Raw genomic sequence first — 22446 nt, forward strand, 5'->3', positions numbered from 1 at the left:
AGACAAATTCGTTCTTATTTTGAATATTTAGACTCTTCTCATGTGCTTTTTGTCATGTGTTTTTCCTTTCTCTTTCTATTCCAGTTCCTGCAAAGATTCATTTGCCCAAAAACCTGGAAGGCATGGGAGCTGTTCATGCCCTCCGAGGGGAAGTGGTGAGCATCAAGATTCCATTCAGTGGCAAGCCTCCCCCTGTGATCACATGGCAGAAGGGACAAGATCTCATCGATACTAATGGGCACTACCAAGTCATTGTTACACGATCATTCACATCTCTTGTTTTCCCAAATGGTGTTGACAGAAAAGATGCAGGGTTTTACATTGTTTGTGCCAAAAACAGATTTGGAATCGATCAAAAAACAGTTGAATTAGATGTGGCTGATGTGCCTGATCCACCAAGAGGTCTGAAGGTAACTGACGTTTCAAGGGATTCAGTAAACCTAACCTGGAGTGAACCAGCTACTGATGGTGGAAGCAGGATCATAAACTACATTATTGAGAAACGTGCTACAACAGCAGAGCGATGGATTCGTGTTGCACAAGCTCGTGATACACGATACACAGTGGTGAACCTGTTTGGCAAGACCACCTACCAGTTCCGTGTAATTGCGGAGAATAAGTTTGGCCAAAGTCAGCCTTCGGAACCTACTGATCCAATTATAACAAAGGAAGATAAGACCAGGGTAATGAACTATGATGAAGAAGTTGATGAAACCAGAGAAGTTACGGCAGCTAAAGCAGCTCACTATTCTACAAAGGAACTCTATGACAAATATATGATTGCAGAAGAGCTTGGACGTGGGCAATTTGGCATTGCACACCGCTGTGTTGAGGCAGTTTCGAAAAAGACTTACCTGGCCAAGTTTGTCAAAGTAAAGGGTGCTGACCAAGTTTTGGTAAAGAAAGAAATTTCCATCCTAAACATTGCTAGGCACCAAAATATCCTGTATCTTCATGAATCATTTGAGAGCCTAGAAGAATTGGTCATGATCTTTGAATTCATTTCCGGGGTTGACATCTTTGAAAGAATCAGCACAGCTTCATTTGAACTTAATGAAAGAGAAATAGTAAGTTATGTACGCCAGGTCTGTGATGCACTAGAATTTTTACATCGTCATAGCATTGGACATTTTGATATTAAACCAGACAATATTATTTACCTCACAAGAAGAAGCTCTGTAATTAAAATTGTTGAATTTGGTCAAGCTAGACAGTTGAGGCCTGGAGACAGCTTTAGACTGCAGTTCACTTCTCCTGAATATTATGCACCTGAAGTACATCACCATGACTTAGTCAGCACAGCTACTGACATGTGGTCAGTTGGTGCTCTAACATACATACTTCTCAGTGGCCTTAACCCTTTCATTGCTGAAACAAACCAGCAAGTTATTGAAAATATTCTAAATGCTGAATACCTCTTCGATGATGAAGCATTCAAAGACATAAGCATCGAGGCCATGGACTTCATTGATCGCCTACTAGTAAAGGAAAGAAAATCTCGGATGACAGCTGCTGAAGCGCTTAATCATGTGTGGCTAAAACAGCAGACGGAAAAGACCAGCACTAAAACCATTAAGACCTTGAGGCACAGGCGTTACTATCAAACTCTAGTAAAGAAGGAGTGGAACACAGTTGTGTCAGTAGCCCGCATTTCCTGCGGAGGCGCAATTAGATCCCAGAAAGGCATAACAGTGGCTAAAGTTAAAGTTGCCCCAATAGACATTGGGCCTATTGCTGGGCAGATAAAGCATAATGTTGTAGAAGAAGGAGGCCATGCCAAGTATGTATGTAGGATTGAAAACTATGATGAGTCAACACAAGTCACATGGTACTTTGGTATGAGGCAATTAGAAAGCAATGAGAAATATGAAATAAAATATGAAGATGGTGTGGCAACCATGTATGTCAAAGATGTCTCCAAATCAGATGATGGGACCTACAGATGCAAGGTAGTAAATGATTATGGTGAAGACAGCTCTTATGCAGAACTTTTTGTTAAAGGTGTGAGAGAAATTTCTGAGCACTACAGATGCAGAACTGTTAGAAAAGTGAAACGACGGGTTGATACTATGAGACTATTAGAGCATCCCCCAGAATTTACTCTGCCTTTGTATAACCGCACTGCATATGTTGGAGAAAATGTCAGGTTTGGAGTAACTATAACAGTTCACCCAGAACCTCGCTTAACATGGTACAAATCAGGCCAGAAAATAAAACCTGGGGATGATGATAAGAAGTATACTTTTGAATCAGACAAGGGTCTTTATCAACTTCTCATCAATAATGTCACTGAAGAGGATGATGCTGAATACAGTATTGTGGCACGCAATAAATACGGTGAGGATAGCTGCAAAGCTAAGCTGACTGTGATTCCACATCCACCTCCACCAGATGCCACACTCAGGCCAATGTTTAAAAGACTGCTGGCAAATGCTGAATGTCAAGAAGGCCAAAATGTCAGTTTTGAGATCAGGGTATCTGGTGTTCCAAAACCAACGTTGACATGGGAGAAAGATGGTCAACCTCTATCCTTTGGTCCCAACTTTGATATAATTCATGAAGGTTTAGATTATTATGCTTTGCATATCAGAGATACTTTGCCAGAAGACAGTGGCTATTACAGAGTTACTGCTACAAACAGTGCTGGATCTACAAGCTGTCAGGCTTATCTAAAAGTTGAACGCTTGAAATATGTCAAGCGTGAGTACAAGACGGAAGAAGAACGGGAGAAGCATGTACAAAGGCAAATTGACAAGACTTTACGAATGGCAGAAATCCTTTCTGGGGTTGAAGCTGTTCCACTGACACAAACTGCACAAGAGGCTCTCAGAGAAGCTGCTATCTTATATAAACCAGCTGTTAGCTCAAAGACCGTCAAAGGTGAATATGAAATTAAGGAAGAAGAAAAGAAGGAGAAGGAGGAAAGAAGACTTCGTATGCCATATGAGATCCCAGAGCCTCGCAAACATGTGCGCGCTGCTCTTGAGGAAGATCAGCATATTAAACACTTTGTGCCTCTCTCAGACATGAAGTGGTACAAGAAGCTGCGAGACCAGTATGAAATGCCAGGAAAACTTGAGAGGACTGTTCAGAAACGCCAGAAACGCATACGTCTTTCCAGGTGGGAGCAATTCTATGTGATGCCACTGCCACGCATTTCTGATCAGTACAAGCCTAAATGGCGCATACCAAAGCTGACACAAGATGATCTTGAAATTGTGAGACCAGCACGCCGGCGGACCCCATCTCCAGAGTATGAGTATTACTATAGACCAAGAAGGCGATCACTTGGTGATTTGTCTGATGAGGAATTGCTCATGCCTATAGATGACTACTTAGCCATGAAGAGAACCGAAGAGGAAAGACTGCGCCTTGAAGAAGAGCTGGAGTTAGGCTTTTCTGCTTCTCCACCAAGTAGAAGCCCCCCACGCTTTGAACTATCTGCCCTTCGGTATTCTACTGCAGGAGCACAGGCCAGTTCAGAGGAAGAAAGAAAAAGAGAGCTGAGGTATTCAAGCTATCACATCCCAGCTAAAGCTGACACCAGTGCAAGCTATGCAGAGCTTCGTCAACGTCACGACAGGGCTGCCTACAGACCGCCTAAACAGAAGCAAAGAATAATGGATGAGAGGGAGGATGAGGAATTGCTCCGTCCTGTTGGCACTGATCAACGACTTTCTGAATACAGGAGTGACCTCAAATATATGGCAGAGGAAGAAAAGAGTAGACTCAGGGGAAGGAGGGGAAGAGAAATAACTGAGATCACATCAGAAGAAGAAGAAGAAATAGAAATGGTGCAATATGCTCACAGGGAATTTTCACCTCCCTCTAGATTACTAAGGAGAAGAAGATCCCTTTCTCCAACTTACATTGAGTTGATGCGTCCTGTATCTGAATTAATTCGACCTCGCTCACGGCCTCCTGAAGAAAGTGAGAGAAGATCCCCAACACCAGAGAGAACTCGACCACGCTCACCTAGCCCAGTCTCTAGTGAAAGATCTCTCTCCCGGTTTGAGAGGATGGCAAGATTTGATATCTTTTCTAGATATGAGTCCATGAAATCTGCTCTGAAAACTCAAAAAACGATGGAAAGGAAATATGAAGTTCTGACTCAGCAGCCTTTCACCCTTGACCATGCTCCTCGCATTACCCTGAGAATGCGCTCACACCGGGTACCGTGTGGCCATAATACTAGGTTCATTCTAAATGTCCAATCAAAACCAACTGCTGAAGTAAAGTGGTACCACAATGGTATTGAGCTCCAAGAGAGCAGGAAGATACACTTTACTAATACGAGTGGTGTATTAACTCTGGAGATTCTCGACTGCCACATTGATGACAGTGGAACATACCGAGCTGTGTGCACAAACTACAAAGGGGAATGCTCTGATTATGCAACGCTAGATGTTACGGGAGGAGATTACACTACATACTCTTCCCAGAGGAGAGATGAAGAAGTACCAAGGTCTATTTTACCTGACTTGACAAAAACAGAGGCATATGCAATCTCCTCATTTAAGAAAGCATCTGCAACAGAATCAAGTTCCTCAGTAAGAGAGGTCAAATCAGAAGTGTCAGCAACAAGAGAATCACTTTTATCCTATGAACACTATGCTGCTGCTGAAGAAAAAGTCACTGCAGCTGAAGAAAAATCGTTGGAAGAGAGGACTGTACACAAGGCATTTAAAAGCACTCTACCAGCAACAATCCTTACAAAGCCACGGTCAATCACAGTTTCTGAAGGGGAGGCTGCAAGATTTTCCTGTGATGTTGATGGTGAACCAGCACCAACAATAACATGGCTCCGTACAGGTCAACCTATTGTTTCTTCAAGGCGCTTCCAAGTAACACGAACACAGTACAAGTCTGTCTTTGAAATTTCTTCAGTCCAGATGTCAGATGAAGGAAGTTACACTGTTGTGGTGGAAAACTCTGAAGGAAGACAGGAAGCACATTTTACTTTGACCATTCAAAGAACAAAAATTCCTGAAAAAACAATTACTTCACCTCCAAGGATCAAATCTCCTGAGCCTCGTGTAAAGTCACCAGAGCCAGTTAAGTCTCCTAAACGAGTGAAATCTCCTGAACCCATCAGCGGTCCCCCAAAAGCTAAGTCACCACCTGGAGACAAAATGGTACCAGCAGAGAAAGTACAATTACCAACTGCTTCTCCACCAAAGATAAAACAGCATCTGAAAGCAGAAACTCTTGGAGATAAGGTAAAGTTATCCTGTGCAGTTGAAAGCAATGTTTTAAGTGTCAGAGAAGTGGCTTGGTATAAGGATGGTAAAAAACTGAAAGAAGACCATCATTTCAAGTTTCATTATGCAGCAGATGGCACTTATGAGCTCAAAATCCATGAGCTCATGGAATCTGATAAAGGAGAATACACCTGTGAAATTATTGGGGAAGGAGGCGTTTCAAAAACTAACTTCCAGTTTACCGGCCAAGTATTTAAAAATATCCATTCCCAGGTAAGAGGTGTATCTGAATCTCATAAAAGAGTTCAGAAAGAAGATGAGTTGCTTATGGTTTCCACCCAGAAGAAATCAGCAGTGGCAACTGAAGAGAAATCTGCAATTCAAGAAGTCATTAAAAAGTCACTTGTTACGGAAGATGTCAAACAACTGAAAGCAGAAATTACAGCTTCTTCTACTAAAATGACAGTGTCTGAAGGGCAGAAAGTGACATTGAAAGCCAACATTCCTGGTGCCTCTGAAGTAAAATGGGTGCTGAATGGAATGGAGCTGAGAAATTCAGATGATTACAGATACGGTGTTTCTGGAAGTGATCACACGCTAACTATCAAAAAGGCCAGTAATAAGGATGAAGGTATACTCACCTGTGAGGGTAAAACTGACAAAGGCATTATTAAATGCCAGTATGTTATGACTCTTTCTAAAGAGCGCTCCAGTGAACCAGCATTCGTCATTCAGCCTAAGTCTCAAAATGTCAATGAAGGACAAGACGTGTTGTTCACCTGTGAAGTTTCTGGGGATCCTTCTCCTGAAGTTGAGTGGTTAAAGAATAATCAACCTGTAAGTAATCATTTACTATATTTACTTGAAATATTAGAATTATTCATAAAATTGATCTTAATGAAATCATTTTTTTCCCCTCCTTAGATTGCAGTTTCATCACACCTCAGAGTATCTCGCTCTAAAAATATATATTCTCTTGAGATTCGAAATGCAGCACTGAGTGACACTGGAAAATACACTGTCAAGGCAAAAAATTACCATGGGCAGTGCTCTGCTACAGCATCTTTGACCGTACTCCGTAAGTTTGTTCTTTGGGTCTCATGTTCAGAATAGTCACAACTTTTTGCTGTGGTGTGTCTACTAAAAGGACTTACGATAAAAGCCACTGGTAACATTGACTTAGGTATTTTAAGAAGTTCTTATTTCTTTTGTATATTACATATACAGCCCTAAAACAGCATTAGAAATCTTTCTAACACCCACAGAGTTGCACAGGCATGCTCTATTACAACAACAGGTGCATGTTAAGAGAAAGCTATGAGCATTGGTTCTAGGATGAGTATGTTAAGACCTTGGTGCTGGTAATTATTCTTTCCTTATTTACTAACAAAATCTATTACAATAAAACAAAGTCATTCCACAGTCAAAAATTTTTATGGCAACTTAAATTGAACTGGGTTTGGTATTTTATTAGCTATACCATACCCCAGTTCCTAGCATCAAGGGGTGGCTGTGATTTGCTTGTATGACTGTGTTTGGGTTTAAAGCAAAGCTGCAGTGATTGAGCTTTCCTGTTGCCCTTTATAGCTACAGAACAATTCAGTGAAATATAGATTTTACTATTCTATGTTTGTAAGAACTTGAAAATGTTTCACAGCTTCTACAAATATGAACTGAACACACACAATTTTTCAGTGTCTAATTCTAGTAATGGTTCTAATAAGAAACATTGTGTGATGACCTGTTTTTTCTTAAGTATGTATGTTTTTCCTTGGAGCTCATACATACTGTAAGTTTCATTGCCTCTTTTTTAATTTCCAAATTACTGCTTGTGATTTGGATATCTTGAATTAAATAATTATATACTCCACTGCAGTTTTCCATTGAAAGCAAAGCATGCCATCTTCATTTTTATAAAATTAACCATACAGAACTGCATGACTTTGTTCGTTAATGTGATGTTGTTGCTTTTTCCTTCTATGTTTGCAATGCTCCTCAGCTCTAGTTGAAGAACCTCCGAAAGAGGTAGTATTGAAGACCAGTGGCGACGCAAGCATGCACGAAAGTTTTTCTTCTCAGTCCTTTCAAATGGCTTCTTCTAAACAAGAGGCTTCATTCAGCAGTTTCAGCAGTAGCAGCATGACTGAAATGAAATTTGAAAGCATGTCTGCCAAAAGCATGTCCTCCATGAAAGAATCCTTTGTAGAGATGAGCTCCAGCAGTATTATGGGGAAATCTAGTATGGCTCAACTGGAGAGTTCAACTAGTAAAATGCTTAAATCAGGTCTGAGAGGTGAGCATTACAATTATTGGTAGAGTTAGTGCTTCAGCTATCCTGAAGTAGTCCTCAAAGTAAAGCTGCTGCATGGCTTAGTGAAAACAGACTAACTTGGTATTTCTTCTCCTGTTTTATAAAGGAGTACCACCCAAAATTGAAGCTCTCCCATCTGATATCAGCATTGATGAAGGAAAAGTTCTCACACTATCCTGTGCCTTTTCGGGTGAACCTGCTCCTGAAATAACATGGTACTGCAAAGGGAGAAAAATTACCAGTCAGGACCAGCAAGGCAGATTCCACATCGAAACAAGTGAAGATCTAACCACCCTGATCATCATGGATGTCCAGAAGAACGACGGTGGACTTTATACTCTGAATTTAGGGAATGAGTTTGGTACCGATTCTGCCACTGTGAATATAAATATCCGATCACCTTAGAGAGCTTAATCTGTATTATTTACACTTGTATTTTTACAAGTGACTCATATATGGACTGAAATATCTGATATGTAAATATAAAAGAAAAATATTTTTTTACCTACCTGAACGAGACAAAGTCCAGAGCTATACATTATGACTTATAGTCATTATTGACCTAAGATTTTAAACCACTTTTTTCACTGACATGTACATACTGTATATAGCCGAAGTTAACGGTTATGAAGTTTTGTACCGTTTATTTTATGACATTTTGAAACGTAACTTTTGGAACTAACAGTTGGCAGGGGAAAGTTTCCTAGCAAACGACTACCCTGCTCAACATTTAACTAATTTTTGTGCCTCAACTCATTGTTGATGTCTAAGAATGCCTCAACAGGTAGAGAGGCTCCCTGTTGAAGATTACCTACACCTAAGACATGATACTGTGCACAGTATTTCATACGTGCACAATTATTTATGTTGAATCAGAAATGTAAGGCACTGGTGATGTTTGCAATTACCCTCCTGTAAGCATTGCTTTAATGTTTTACATTGGATCTGATTATGTCATAATTTTCATACCTGACTGACAATTTCTGGACAAAGTGTGAGCGGCCAGCACTTTGTTCACCCACTGTCTGTGTACTGTTTCTGACATATTGACTGCCTGAATAGCTTTTTAAAAAGTAACATCACCTGGCCATCCCCTTAATCAACAAAGCTATTTAGGTACTCAAGTGCAGCAGCAGTACCCCATCTCGGAGGTTCTTAGGGTGCAGTGATTGAGTTTGTGTGGTAGTATTAGACACCCAGTAGTCACTTCCAGGCAACTAAGCAATGAACCACAGTTTGAAAACAAACTGTTGCTACAACATCAAATACCAGCCTGCACTTCAATTTGCTTTAGTTCTCCTAATGTAGTAATAGAGCTTGGTAGCTGTTGAACCTCCTTGAGATAGAATTGTTCATTTGAAATAAAGCATGCTTTCTGCATCATAAAGTCGGTGACTCCTTTATTTATTATGCTGTTTTTACAATTCCTGTACTACACTACAGAAAAAGAGTTGCTGAAACAAAAGATGGGGTAGAAATGCAATTCTCCAATGCAAACCGCGTAGTTAACTGTTGACAATCCAACCATCTTATCAGAAGCAGCCTGTCCACCAGCCAGCCTTGAAAAAAAACCCTTTAAAGAAAATTTTTGTCATAGATTCTTCATTGACGAAGGATAAATTCTAGCACATGCCTAAGCGTTGTTCTCTTCTTATCCTTCTGTTATTTCCAGGCTTTCCTCTATATCCTCCTGGTTTTTCGGCAGCTGCAACAGCTGCAACTAATACAGACTAGTTGACCCTAATTGCCTGGGCCTACAAGTTGTCACCTCCTATGGGTGATTAACCAATTCTTCATCCCACAAGTCAGCTGACACATCTGTCAGAGCAAAGCCCATCTTTACATTTGGGGGGTTGGGGGCGGGGGGTATGTTACTACAGGAAAAAGAGTATCAAGGTCAAAGGAGCAAGTCTGCTTCTAGAATTCACTCCGCAGAAAAAGCTTGAGAGCAAACACAGAAATGCAACACTTCAGGAGCTGTAAAATTCTCGTAAGTGGAGCAGGAGCATTAGTTAGCACACATGATGCATCACTGTGATTCTCAGCATGCCAAAAAAAAGAGACTCAAGTTAATCAGGAGTAAAGCAGGTAGAATGTTTAAGAACCTATTCCAGAAAGACTCATTATAGAAGCTTTTTTTATAATTTCCTATAACCCTATATATTATCAACCACTGTCTATCCAAATGATGCAAGAAAGCTAAGAAATAGGGACAAAACAAGGACTAAAGTAAAAATAAAGATTTCAGAAGAGCTAAAGCTCTGGGTCAGGACAAAACCCAAACTTTTTCAAGTGATGGAAGCAGGAAGACTTAGAAACAATCATAAATATCAAAGAGTTTAAGAGTACATGGTATTTCTTCCTTAGGGAGAAAAGTAAAAAATAATTAAAATTAAGTAAAAAAGGCTGTTTATTTTAATGTTTAAACCATTCAAAGAGAAAAAAACCCAACAAACTCAAGAAAGCCTCTAATTCTCATTTCTTTTGATGTTTAAAAAAATCCCAACCAACAAACTCAATACAAGACATAAAAATGCATAGGTACAGTCTTGTTTAGCTAACAAGTAACTTGTATACACAGGCACATAATAAAATTAACACTAAAAATGCACTAGATATTTAATCATCTCAGCAGAAAGAATTAGTGATAGACAGCATGTGCAGATTTAACCATGGCCTCTTCTTCACAAAGGCTACTGGAAACTCAATCTTACATGGTCTCTACTGAGTCTCAAAACACTCAGTCGATGAAGAGGAAGAACACTGGTGTGGCAGTGTAAGCAAGTTCATCCTGCCAGTACCTCTCTGGCCCAACTCTGCACAGCACTTAAGCAAGTACTTTAGGCAGATGAGTCACTCACATGTCTAAAAATAGGATTTAAAATACTTAGGGGCTTTGCAGAAACACAGCTTGAATAGATAATGTTACAGGCCGACCAGCTGAGCCAGTGTTTTTCCACAAGACTGCTAAGCAAATGCTAACCTAGAGTGACATTGCTGAAGTCACAACCTAAAGCTTCAATATTCCATTTCACAGAACACATCCCTAATAATAACATTTTTCAAGATCACAGATTAAGCAGTCTCTGGATGAAAAGAAATAAACATTTTGAATGATTTACTTATTACATCCAGGTCAAATACTGGGATTTCTAACTGTACAAGCTGACATTTGCTATCTTTAATCAAATCTATTGTGCTATAGGACCAAGTTTAGAAAAATATCCTACCACTGATATGGAATATGAAGGTATTTGGCATTCATGTTTCCTGAGTGCTGATGCATAAGAAAAAGCTTTTTAACAAAGCTCTGTGAGCTGTACAAATCCTACTATAGAGCTAGCTATTTTCTTCTAACATTTTACATGTGGCAGCCTGAGAAAAATAACTGTGATGGTGGAGACCCACAATAACACTGAGAGATTTTATTGCATTTTAGTTGGTTTTCATAGACATTTCCTTTATTCAGGTATTACATCCCTTTTAAAAGTTCCTAATTTACACCAACAGGAAGAACAGCTACACTAGAATACTTAAAGCGATAGGGATGGAGCAAAATCCAAGTTTATAATTTCTGAAAATAACCTTAACAAAAACAAATAAGTGTGATTGCAATTTTTAAGGAAGGAATAAAATTTTTTTGCAGAAGCAACCTCTGAAGTATTCCTAGCCCAAAGATTGCTTTCTCTGAGGAAAAAAAGTTTAAAAAGTGAAGCTGAATTACTAAGTTGGAAGACATACAAACATTAATTTACAGTTCTTTAAAGTCCCTGAACATTGTAATCTCAGTATTCACAACTCTCCAAATCATTGTGTGTCTTACCATTAATTCTTTACACTAAAAGCTGGTTATTTCTAAGCATTCTATTTCTACTTACCCAATGTTAGGAAATTCAGAGATATAACTGAAGTTACCACTTTTCACCTAAATATATGTCCCATATGTATATGCTTTAAGTGATGAATACTGTTTAGAAATTTGGTTTCAGACTGATCTCTTCAGAAGCACTTGAGATCAAAACTAGAAGTACCAACTACCTATTCTGTTGAGGTGCAGCTCTCACTCTGCACTAGAAAGAAAAATACAATCAGGCAGCCAGATCTTTTTTAGTCAATGGATCGTTATGATTCAGCCAGATAATTTTCAGAAATGATTGCTTAACCCCAGTTACCAAAAGTATGACAGCATATCATCTTCACTGAAATATATTTTAGGATGTTTAGTACAGGTATCTATAAAAAGGCTGATTTAAGAGAAACATATCACATATATATGCATCAAGCTGAAATGATGGCTTTGGGGACCTACAAAAACCTGAAGCAATTACATGCAAATTTTGTGCTTGGATCTGATCAGAACAACTTTTGTCTTGTGGCAGTATTTAAAATTACTACTTACTACTATATGCACTGATCAGTCTCACATTTTTTCTGCACAATGTGGAGTCCAACCTCTTTTCTCCATAGTAGTTGAAAGCAGAAGGTATCTGTCGTTGTGACATACTTAACACTGCAGAAGCTGGCAGAAAACTCAGTGAAATTTCAAAAAGCACCTCTGACAGCATATGATTCAAGACAACACTCACATTGCAGTATGTAGTTTACTTCTCTGAACATCTTTTTTAATACTTATTTTTACAATTGTCATGTCATAGAGAATACATTAAAGCAAACATTCAGAAAAAAATGCACAAGCATGTGTGTGGCTGATATGCATATGCCAGTTTGCATGAAAACTGACAGAACTGAGCACAAATGACAGCTCTGAGCTGGTATCCACAAACCTCTTTTACAAACCATTCCACTCCACTTGAACTTGACATAATGGTTTATAAACTGGCATTTTATATATGGCCAACAGCTCCTATGTTTTTCCTCAACATTTGGACCTATTTTGATTTAGATAAATCAACATTCCAAAAATAAGAAAAGCTCCCATTCCCATCTGTTCTTTCCAGCCTGCTTCAAATTATTTATATACACAAAAGGAAGACTAGTTAAACCAAATTAAAGATCTGATTATAAAAAAAGGTTTTGGTATGTGCTTGAGTACAAAAAACCCTGTACATTTATTTAGCAATTGTGTAAATCAAGAACAGTAAATGGCTTCCTTAAAGTGCTCTACAGCTAAGACTTTATAGACCAAGTTCATCCCTAAACCAACACCCAAAAAATCCCCAAAAGCTTACAATGCTAACATTAACGACCTTCTGGACCAAGGTGCTAGTAGGCACTATTATACTATATTACTCATTAATTATTAAGAGAGTCAGACTCTGACCTCACTTACAGTTAATGCAAATTTACACTGATGTAACTGAGAGCAGAATCCATCTTCTGGTGTATACTATCCTCAAATGATACAAAGGAGTTGCAAAAACAGATGCTCCCTTTTGTATAAATATGTCATAAATAAAATGTACAGATACAAATATTCATTACAACAGCAGCTTACAAGTCTTAGGTCTAACATTTCAGCTTTTGTTTTTATCATACTTATCTAAAAACACACCTTAAGTAAGCAGAGTGAATCTTAACAGCACTGTATTAATTATTTGTGATGCTACACACCCCAGAAACAATTTATGCACATTTTGAAGCCTTTAGTAGATCTTTAGACCTTTAGTAGTGAAAGTAGGTAGAAATTTTTGATGCAAAAAAGAATAAATAAATAAAAACTATTAAATATCCCATGTTTGGTACAAATACTTCATATTAAGTTATTTTTATACATTTGTTTAGAAAAATACACTAAATATTTCTACTTTAATTGCCTAAAAATAAGGACTGGATTATGTATATCCTTGTATTTTTAAAGGCGGCAATGTCAATTACCGTCAAGCTGCTGGAGCAGAGCCATTAGTGCCCATTCCCACAGCCCTTACACTGGCAAAAAAAAGCCACTGTGGGGCTAATCACAGCTCCAGGTGGATGACCTGGTACAAATGACCAAGAGGCCCATGGCACAAGTTGCGTTTTCTCCAAAAAAATGAAAACTTTTTGCTGAAGTTTATAATGCATGTTTAGTAACATATCAGTCAGACCTCCACACTATTTAAAAAGAGATGCATTTACAAATGTGGATGCTTATCTGTTAAAGCCATAATTTGTTCAAAAAAATGCACATTCAAACTGTGAAATATTAGGAAAATACTCTTGCAAATAAACTATATAAAGATAAAATACACTTCCAAGATAGTATTTATGTTATTCTATAAAGTGCAGAGAAATCCTTCTAAAAAGGGAAATAACTACTTCCTATAACAACAGTATAATTTCAGCAGCTTTTGCATAGCGTTACTTATAGGAAATTTAATACTTTCAGTTGCTTCAGGAGGAAAAGGATGAGAGAGTCTCTTCCAGTTCAGATCTTTCCTTTGACACTGATTTATTTTCTTCAGGAATGGTTGATGATACCAGATCTCCGTTGACAGCACTTCTAGAACAATGAGCAGTTCCTATGAAGAGATCAATTAAGTATTTAATTTTCAGTCCCTGAAAGTATCATCCAGTCTGTCAATTATTGTATTTGCAAAGTATTTCCTACATATAAACAATCAGAAGAACTAGTCAAGCTAAAGTCTGCCTGGGAAGAGTTATAATGGAGTCAAAATGCCAGCATGATTCAAAAGGAAAAACCACAGAGGAACCGGCTACTAACTCAGTCGGCCCATCTAATCGAGAGGGACTAAATACTGGTCACCATCTTTATTACTGGCAAGGCTGTGTGCCTTCAGAGCAGTGCTGTTCTCTACAAAAGGCAAGGAACCACTGAAATGAACCATCTTTCCACAATGCACTGGGTGAAAAGTACCCCTGCCACTCACAGATGTCAAAAAAAGATAATTTCTTCTGTGACAATAAGCAGGTGGCAAACAGCAGTATTCCACATCACTTACCAGAACATCATTCATGTAAGAGTCTATTAGGACAAACATCCCTTTTCTAGATATGTATTAATTTTATCTTGACAGTAGTCCCACTGATTTCAGTATAACTACTTCAGCTGCAAGATCCTTTGTAATATGGATGGAAGCCAGCACAAGTCACCCAGGTAACAAACTATACAAGTGCTCTGATTTATAATACAGGAATCTTACAAATAAAACTTTTTTCCTCATGCTGATATCAATGCTAGAACATTTGCTGTAAACAGAGAAATAAATTGTACAGAAGGATACAAAGAAAACTCCCTCCCTTTCAAACTTACTCTGAGAATCTTCTGAAAGTGTATCACTGTAAGATTCTGTATCTGAGTATGTTCTTCTGCGCCGCTGAGAAAATCGGTGAAGAGATGAACCTGGTTCTTTTACAGAGGGATTAATCCTACAAAGGAAATTAGATCTATTAGTAAGCAAAAACTGTAACAACCTACACAGATTTTATATACTTTAAATCTGAAATAACTTTGGTGCTTAGATTAAATTGTGAGTATCAATGCTTTTTACTACAATAAACTAAAAATAGCACAGCCAACAATCATAATTTCACAATTGCAAAGCCTGAATGTGGAAATAAAAATGAAGAAAATAATCTGAGAATCTGAAATACTAACTGAAAAAGAATGTTAGCATTTCAAGCTCTAATTTCATTAACTTGTCAAAACAAGCCATTTGCATAAAGCTTCTAGCATGACAAAATTTTGGTACTGTATTAAAAACAGCAGCTGCCACCGATAGCTGGTAATCTGCACCCTTTGTTTTCAAAATTAGATCAATTTATGATTTTTAATTTTTTTCCCCAAGCAAACAATTCTTCTCACATTTTGATTTTAATGCTACCAAGCTCAGGGAGGTCTTTTGAGACACAAGAAAAAAGCTTAATGAAATACAAAATTACCTTTCTGAATAGCAAGGACCAGGGTGGCTAATGGAACGCTTCATCTAGGGGAAAAAAAATTCCAAAGAACAAACAACACCAAAAATGTCACAAGCTACTTAGAAGAACGATACGCATATCTACATTATTTGTTACTTTATTAACAGTCTTTACAAAGAAAAATTGAATATTTTTTTATAAAAAAGCAACCACTCAGTTAAAAATCTAACTACATGAAAACAGATGGATTGCCATCAATATTAAAAGTTGCAGAACATTCACACAGGAAATAGCTTACTACAAAAAGATGCTACCTCCTATGTATGGAATTCCCTCTTTCACCAAAGTTCCTCACAGAGCTATTGTTAGTTGCTATGATCTACTGAAGCATCAAGACATTTTTCCTTTACCAAATGGAAGTTTAAATTCCTCATTACACAATAAAGTCAAATTCTGCCTCTTGATTCCTTGTGGTTTCTCTGCTATCACTGTCAAATCTCTATGCATATCAAAGAAAGTGATTATTTTAAATCATAATGATCAGCTTTTTAAGTAAAGTGATTGAAGATAAAGAGATGAAAGATGCAAAAAATTCCACAATACAGCTCATCTTGGAATACATACACAGAACTGAGAAAGCATTTGATTCCCATACACTGTCCTTCTAAGGGAATTAATCAATAGTGAATAATTATGTAAGTAATATCTTTATCATTATATATCTTTTTGTTAAGTAAGGCAATGATATGTTAAGACAATCGTCTTCAATTACATACACTCGAACATAGCTATCTTGCTGAAGTGCTTCAAATCACAAAGCGCTTAAGCAGGAGGTGAAGTTATGTAATTTTTCTGATTAGTATAAAGTCAGCACTCTAAAAAAACCAAACAGTTCAGCTGAGGAAAAGTTAAACCTCATTCATTTATGAGATACCTCATTACAGGGCCTTGACACATATGGTAAATTACTCTGATGATGTAAAGGCTAGCAAACAACGACTGGGAATGGAAAATTGATTTATATTTGGGACCAGTACTGATTTATAAGTTAGTCAAGATTTCAACATCATAGCACATAGCAATAGCATAGCATTCTGCCACTCCTCCCCCCAATCAAACCACCAATATGACACTTAAAAAAGATAATATTTCAAAATGTCTAAACCATTTGAATAGGTGATGGTGACACAGGAGAAACCAAGGGATCGGGGTGAGGCAGCTGGAACATTTCTGGCTTAAACTTGGCATTAGCAATCTTCACACATTCTTCAAGTGTTGTGATAAATGTATTACATGTGGCACTAAGTAAGGAAGAGGCTTCATTCATGTTCTGAAAATAAATGAAAGCACAAGCACAAGCAAGAAAAAAAATTAAAATATGCAAATACAACTCTCCCCCATCACCTCTCCCAGAGACACTAATTTCCCTCATTACCACTAAGAATTTGCATTTCCCACTTTATTTAATCAAATGTACACTTTACCATAAGGCCAATTTAAGAAAACAAATGTGACAGCACTGTAGCTTCTTTCTAACATCTCAGTTTCTTTAGGGTACCAGCCAACAATGCCTTACTGCAAAGCTTGTCTCAGAGTGACTAACTGGTATCAGAAGATCATTCAGTGAAACATATTAATTGCAGCAGAAGGTGCGAACAGTTTTATCACTCCAGAGCAAGGAGCTGCAGGTCCGTTTCACCTCCCTAAACTGAAAACTTGCTCTGTTGTGACTAAACATCAACCCCCTGGCTTTGTACTAAATGAACCAACAACATTGTCCACAAGCTGCTTAAGAGTGCAAAGAATGAAGTAATTTATAATTTCCAGTACTTTCATTCAAAAGCAGGAATACATTCTAGCATTGCACTTGTGCACACTCAGATATTCACACTGCATGTTCCCAAGGCCTGGAACACTAGCTTTCACTGATAAAAAAATGGAATACCCTCCTACACGAGGAAGTAAGAATGGACAAACAAGATTGTTTCAACTACTTAAACAGAGATGCAAAACAAGACAAAATACTGTATTGTTCATATGACAGCTCTTCTGACCTTTCAACCAAAGGGCTCAGAAACACAACTGCTTCCTAACACCCGGCACAATTACAGTTAAACCATCCAGGTACTTTACACACAGAAAATGACTATTAGTATGTCTACACACATGCATTCAAAAATTGCCATTAGGTTAAGTTTCCCAACACTGGGGAGATGAATAAGGTTTAAGACATCAACAGTAACTTGAGGTGTATTATATAGTGGAATGAAAAGAAATTCTAGAATTCTGCACCTCAATGCTGGGAGGAGAGCGAGTCTCATCATGGTGAACAAATTCTTGTATTGTATGAACTTGCTGCATTAAAAGATCACAGTAGAGACGAAGTTCGGACATTTTGGTTTTAAGAGATTCATTGGTCTCACTTATTTCTATGAAAAAACATGGAAATATAAATTTATTGCATACAATGTACATACACATTGTAATTTTTAAGCACTTTTCATTTAAGTATCAATTTAAAAATCCACTTAAACTTCCACTTAATTTTGAGGAAAAGTGGCTTCTGCAAGGAATCAAGAATTATACTCGAAGCAGACAATACTTTTGGATAACTGAAGCTAATTTAATTACTATTATGAAAAAGGCGTATTACCAAGAAAAATAAAGTTGAAAGCTTTCTAAGCTACAATGGAATGTTGAAAAAATTATTGGATAAAATTTATGCTGACCAGAGTCGCTGCAAGCAGTTACATTAAGCCACCCAAGAAAAATTACGGAAAAAGAAAATAGTTACTATAAAGAGTTACTAAAACAGCAGAAACTAAATGGCTTCACAACAGCTACAAACAATATGTTTGTTCTTGTGACAACAATACCTTGCTGGTATTTCAGCTTCTTAAGATAAAAGAGGTCAATGGAGATGACTTCTAACTCTAACACTGAGGGGGAATTTATCATAGAGATGACTAGAAATAATTACAATTTATATAAAAAGACAATAATACTGACTTTGTACCACAATACTTGCACAATGATTATCCAAAAAAGTGATATACTCTAGGTAACACACATACCTTTTTCTTTTTTTGTTCTGGTATCTGCTAAACAGGCTTTTGCACTTCCCAGTGCTACCAGCCATCTTTGCCTTTCAGCTGCATTAACTGCTTTCATATAGAAATGCTGCTCCCCTGGGATGATTAGCTCCATTCTTGTGTTGTCTGTTGCATGAACTTGTGATAGAAGGGAAAAAAAATAGAAATAATAATAACCTCAACTCAGTAACAATCATTTATTAAATACTGCTCAAAGTGTTTTAAAATGCTTATGGTAATCCCACAGTAATACAGTAAATCACAATGCACCACTGCTGAGTAAGGAAAAGCCCAAAGCTGCTCAACCTTTCTCGCCCTTTCCTTCACCAAAAGAACAAGATAAGCAAAATCAACTGGAATGGCAAAAAAAATTTAAAAGGTGATCCTCTCCACTTTACATCACTGGTTCCATCTACACTAAAGAAACACTAACAAAAAAGTAATATACAGTGTGTTCTAAATCTCAAAACAGAACTCTATTCATTATTATTTGTGAACTATAAAGCTGACACACTGGACTACAGCTAAACAAAAACAGAGGAAGAAAAACTTGTGATGCAAACATGTATGATTGGTGATCTTTTCTATTTCCATGGCAGCTAAAATTTCCTCAAGCAGAAATGTATTAATTCTTACCTTTTATTTCACACACAGCCATCTTTATACTTCCTTTGCTGCCTTTGCAAACATCATCTTGGGAATCATAGTATGACAATATCCCATTGTCTAGAACAAACCACCGAGGCTGCCAACCTAGAGAGATCAAGAAAGTGAAAATTTAGTCTAATTCCTAAATTGTAAATCAAATTCATCTCTTTGGCTGTTAAAACTTTAATAAAAGAGGCAAACATTACATTAATTCTTGTAACACACCAGGAAGTAAACAATCTGTGCAGTCTGAAGACCAGAGCCACTCTATAACCAGACTAGTGTTATATGGATATTCCACTCCCATTTTTTTGGGGTGCAAGATAAGCACTACTTCTGTTTTCCGTTCTAGAGAAATATTAAATTTTAATTTAGCCACCATGGAATCCTGTTTTGAAGACTTTTAAATTACATACCTCTGAAAAACTATTCTCATTCAAATATATTTTTCAGGCAGATTTTTCTAAGATTGTAGGAACTTACTTGTAAGATACAAATAAATGACTGATGTCACCATCTGCTATGCTATGTTCTCCTTTACCTACTCTATTTCAGTGAAAACTTTGTATTTCACATTTAAGTATTGACACTTTCTCCATTTCTACAAATAAGATAGCACTAAAATATCCCAGTAGAGCATAACAATTATGCTGGCCCATTATAATCTGGGTCAGCTGTACAATAGGAGCAGATTATCCCTCTATTTTACAACTCGGCACCAAACTTTAACTCCTGCTTGGTTTAGGGTTTGGAATGGCAAAAACTGTGTGGCCAAGCCCTCTACATGTTTGGCGATATGACAGCGTGGCCCAGGGTGCTTTCCAATTGCCATGCCAACAGAGCAAGCTGAAGCCATCCAGCAGCAGTGTATTTTAACATAGGAAGCTAAATCAGGTACAGACTCCGAAATCTGCTACAGGCTTCATATTATTCACATTCATAGCACTATAGAATCATTTAAGGTTGGAAAAGATCTCCAAGATCATTGAGTCCAACCTTTAACCAGTCACCACCTTGTCAGCTAGACCAGAGCACTAAGGCCCATATCCATTTGTTTCTTCAACACCTCCAGGGATGGCGCCTATCACCTCCCTGGGCAGCCTGTTCCAATGCAACCCTTTCCATGAAGAATTTCCTCCTGATGCCCAAACTGAACCTCCCATGGTGCAGCTTGGAAGCTGTTTCCTCTCATTCTGTCACTTGTTATCTGGGAGAAGAGGCTGAGCCTGATCTGGCTCCAACTTTCTATAAGGGAGTTGTAGAGTGATAAGGTCACCCCTGAGCCTCCTCTCCTCCAGGCTGAGCCCCCTCAGCTCGCACAGCTGGTCCTGGTATGACTCAGTCTCTAGACTCTTCAGCTCCGCTGCCCTTCTGTGAACACTCTCCAGCACCAGAGTCATTAAAAGTTGTAACACTAATTCAAGAAGAGTAAGACCAGGCTGCATTAAATCGGGTTACCACTCCATGATAAAGAAATAATAACATGTAACTGTTGTTTTTTTGTTGCTTACCAGCTGTAACAGTAAGCATACATGTCTTTTTAAATGCAGAGTGGTAACTAAAAACCAGATCCACACTCAAAAGCAGAATGATAAAAGGTACAAACACTGAAGGACAAGAATTCACACAGGAAATGTTTCAATGTCAGCACTAATACTCAAAGAATATGCAAAGACTCTGTCCTGTAAAACGCAACTCAAAAATGCACGGATCTTTTTTTCTGCTACGGTCTGTTGCAAGACATGAACCCTCTGCTCTCCTTATCTCCTATGTCAACGCCTGTCCTATTCTGCTAAATATTCAAAACAGTCTTTTTCTGCTAAAAAGGGAACCTACAGGAATGATTATTCCATCCTCACATTACGGAAAAAAACAGAAGCAAAGGACTTAAAAGGCCACGTGCCTCACAGAAGCAAGCCAAAGAACAAAAACACCTCTTGTAATTTGAAACTGGGCAGTGCTCTACATTTGAGAAAATAGTTAACAAATTTGTACTTCACAAATTCTTATTTGAGGAGAAAAAAAAGCAGCTGTATTTCTGGTTTGTTCTTAATGAAGGAAGAAACTAAATATTTTCCACAATGCTTCAGCAACAATAACAAGCTCCTTTGCTGCTTGGTGTCTACCATTAATGACAAGTACTACAGCCTATTTTCAGCCACAAAAACAAATACTATACAGATAGTAAAGTAACAAAGCAGATGGTAATAAAATTTAAACATTTCACTAATATGATGAGATTACTTAAAAAAAAAATGCTGCCCTCCTACACTCTGGAAATTGTAGGCAATCCCTGACACTGATTTTGAAATGCAGAGCAAATGCTCTCTGTTGGCCAGCACAAGCCTAAGGAAAGGTCCTGAAGTTTGCTGGTTTAGAGTACTATTGGCTTTCAGCAGAAGTTAGCTGCATGCTGACAGAACACTCTATTGTGTGTACAGCATTCATAGCTACTGTTGAGTATTTGCTTATTAAATAACAGACTTAAAAGGGGAGCAAACTCCACAAGAGTTCATTGCCTGTATCCATTTATCTTTTGCTACAGCAACATTTTCAGTCATGTAAGTGAAAGTGACAATTTTCATTGTTTTGAAAACAAACTTGTGCTCATTCTCTCTCTCCTAACGACAACTTGTCCTCTATGTGTTTTGTCTATAGTTATTGTGAAGAAGTGACAAAGACATCAAATATCTATTTAATTACAGCACAACTGCTACCTTTTACCAGAAGGCCCATATCTGTGGACCCATAATTGCTCTGAAAAATGCAAAATTATGCTCTGTACACTTCATTTCACACCGCAGCCGTACAATCCTCACAGCGTGGCCCACATTTTATAATCCTTCAGAAGCGAGTTTCACACCACTCCACACTCACAACCAGTATATGTTGAAGCAAAACTGCACACATGAACCGCTGAAGAATCAGAGGGCAAAGAAGATACTGTCAAAGCAGTGTAACATGAGGCACGATCAAGCACGGTACGTTAGCCAATGCTGATCTGCTTCAGAGACACAATTAGTCCTATCACAGTGTCAGAGGAGAAATGTTTCACCTTGACACCTCCGCCTGTCCCAGAGGGAGATGCTGTCTCTATTACAGCAGAAGATCAGCCATACAAAATCAGGCAAATGCTAGCACTTGGTGCACCTTTTGTCTGTAGCGCTTCTAAAAATGCATTTAATGAAATTAAATTAATGAAAGTTCATCATATGTTCCCCAGGTTGGGATACAGGAGATCCTGCTGAGAGTCTCTGACTAACTCTGCAAGGCGCAATCCAGGTCGCCAGAGGGGCTCGGCAGAAGGCCAGGGCCGGGCACAGCTCCCCCGTGAGGCTGTCGGGGGCAGTCGGTTCGCAGGGCTCCGGCCGGCCCG

At 38.1% G+C, this 22446-nt stretch overlaps 3 protein-coding genes across 3 annotated transcripts in view; 2 read left to right on the forward strand and 1 right to left on the reverse strand.

Moving 5' to 3' along the window:
* TTN (titin) overlaps positions 1 to 8899 on the forward strand; it is a 242421-nt gene extending 233522 nt beyond the window's left edge. Inside the window, exons 313-316 of the mRNA XM_017735567.1 lie at positions 85 to 6038; positions 6126 to 6279; positions 7201 to 7494; positions 7619 to 8899. Of these exons, the coding sequence (XP_017591056.1) occupies positions 85 to 6038; positions 6126 to 6279; positions 7201 to 7494; positions 7619 to 7917 (6701 nt within the window). The 3' untranslated portion in view covers positions 7918 to 8899. The remainder of the gene's footprint in view (positions 1 to 84; positions 6039 to 6125; positions 6280 to 7200; positions 7495 to 7618) is intronic.
* A 3195-nt stretch (positions 8900 to 12094) lies between these two features.
* PLEKHA3 (pleckstrin homology domain containing A3) lies at positions 12095 to 19198 on the reverse strand. The gene is made up of 7 exons (XM_008634720.2): positions 19059 to 19198; positions 18405 to 18560; positions 17623 to 17759; positions 16496 to 16660; positions 15352 to 15395; positions 14723 to 14838; positions 12095 to 13970 (listed from the first exon to the last, which is right to left on the reverse strand). Exons 1-7 carry the CDS (start codon positions 19078 to 19080, stop codon positions 13843 to 13845), a joined length of 768 nt encoding a protein of 255 aa, XP_008632942.1. The 5' UTR covers positions 19081 to 19198; the 3' UTR covers positions 12095 to 13842.
* Positions 19199 to 22063: 2865 nt separating this feature from the next.
* Positions 22064 to 22446, forward strand: part of FKBP7 (FK506 binding protein 7) — a 7193-nt gene continuing 6810 nt past the window's right edge. The window contains exon 1 of the mRNA XM_008634840.2: positions 22064 to 22225. Coding sequence (XP_008633062.1) covers positions 22064 to 22225 — 162 coding nt within the window. The remainder of the gene's footprint in view (positions 22226 to 22446) is intronic.

This window comes from Corvus brachyrhynchos, unplaced genomic scaffold, assembly GCF_000691975.1.
Source record: "Corvus brachyrhynchos isolate BGI_N302 unplaced genomic scaffold, ASM69197v1 scaffold255, whole genome shotgun sequence".
In the NCBI taxonomy this organism is placed as follows: Eukaryota; Metazoa; Chordata; class Aves; order Passeriformes; family Corvidae; genus Corvus; species Corvus brachyrhynchos.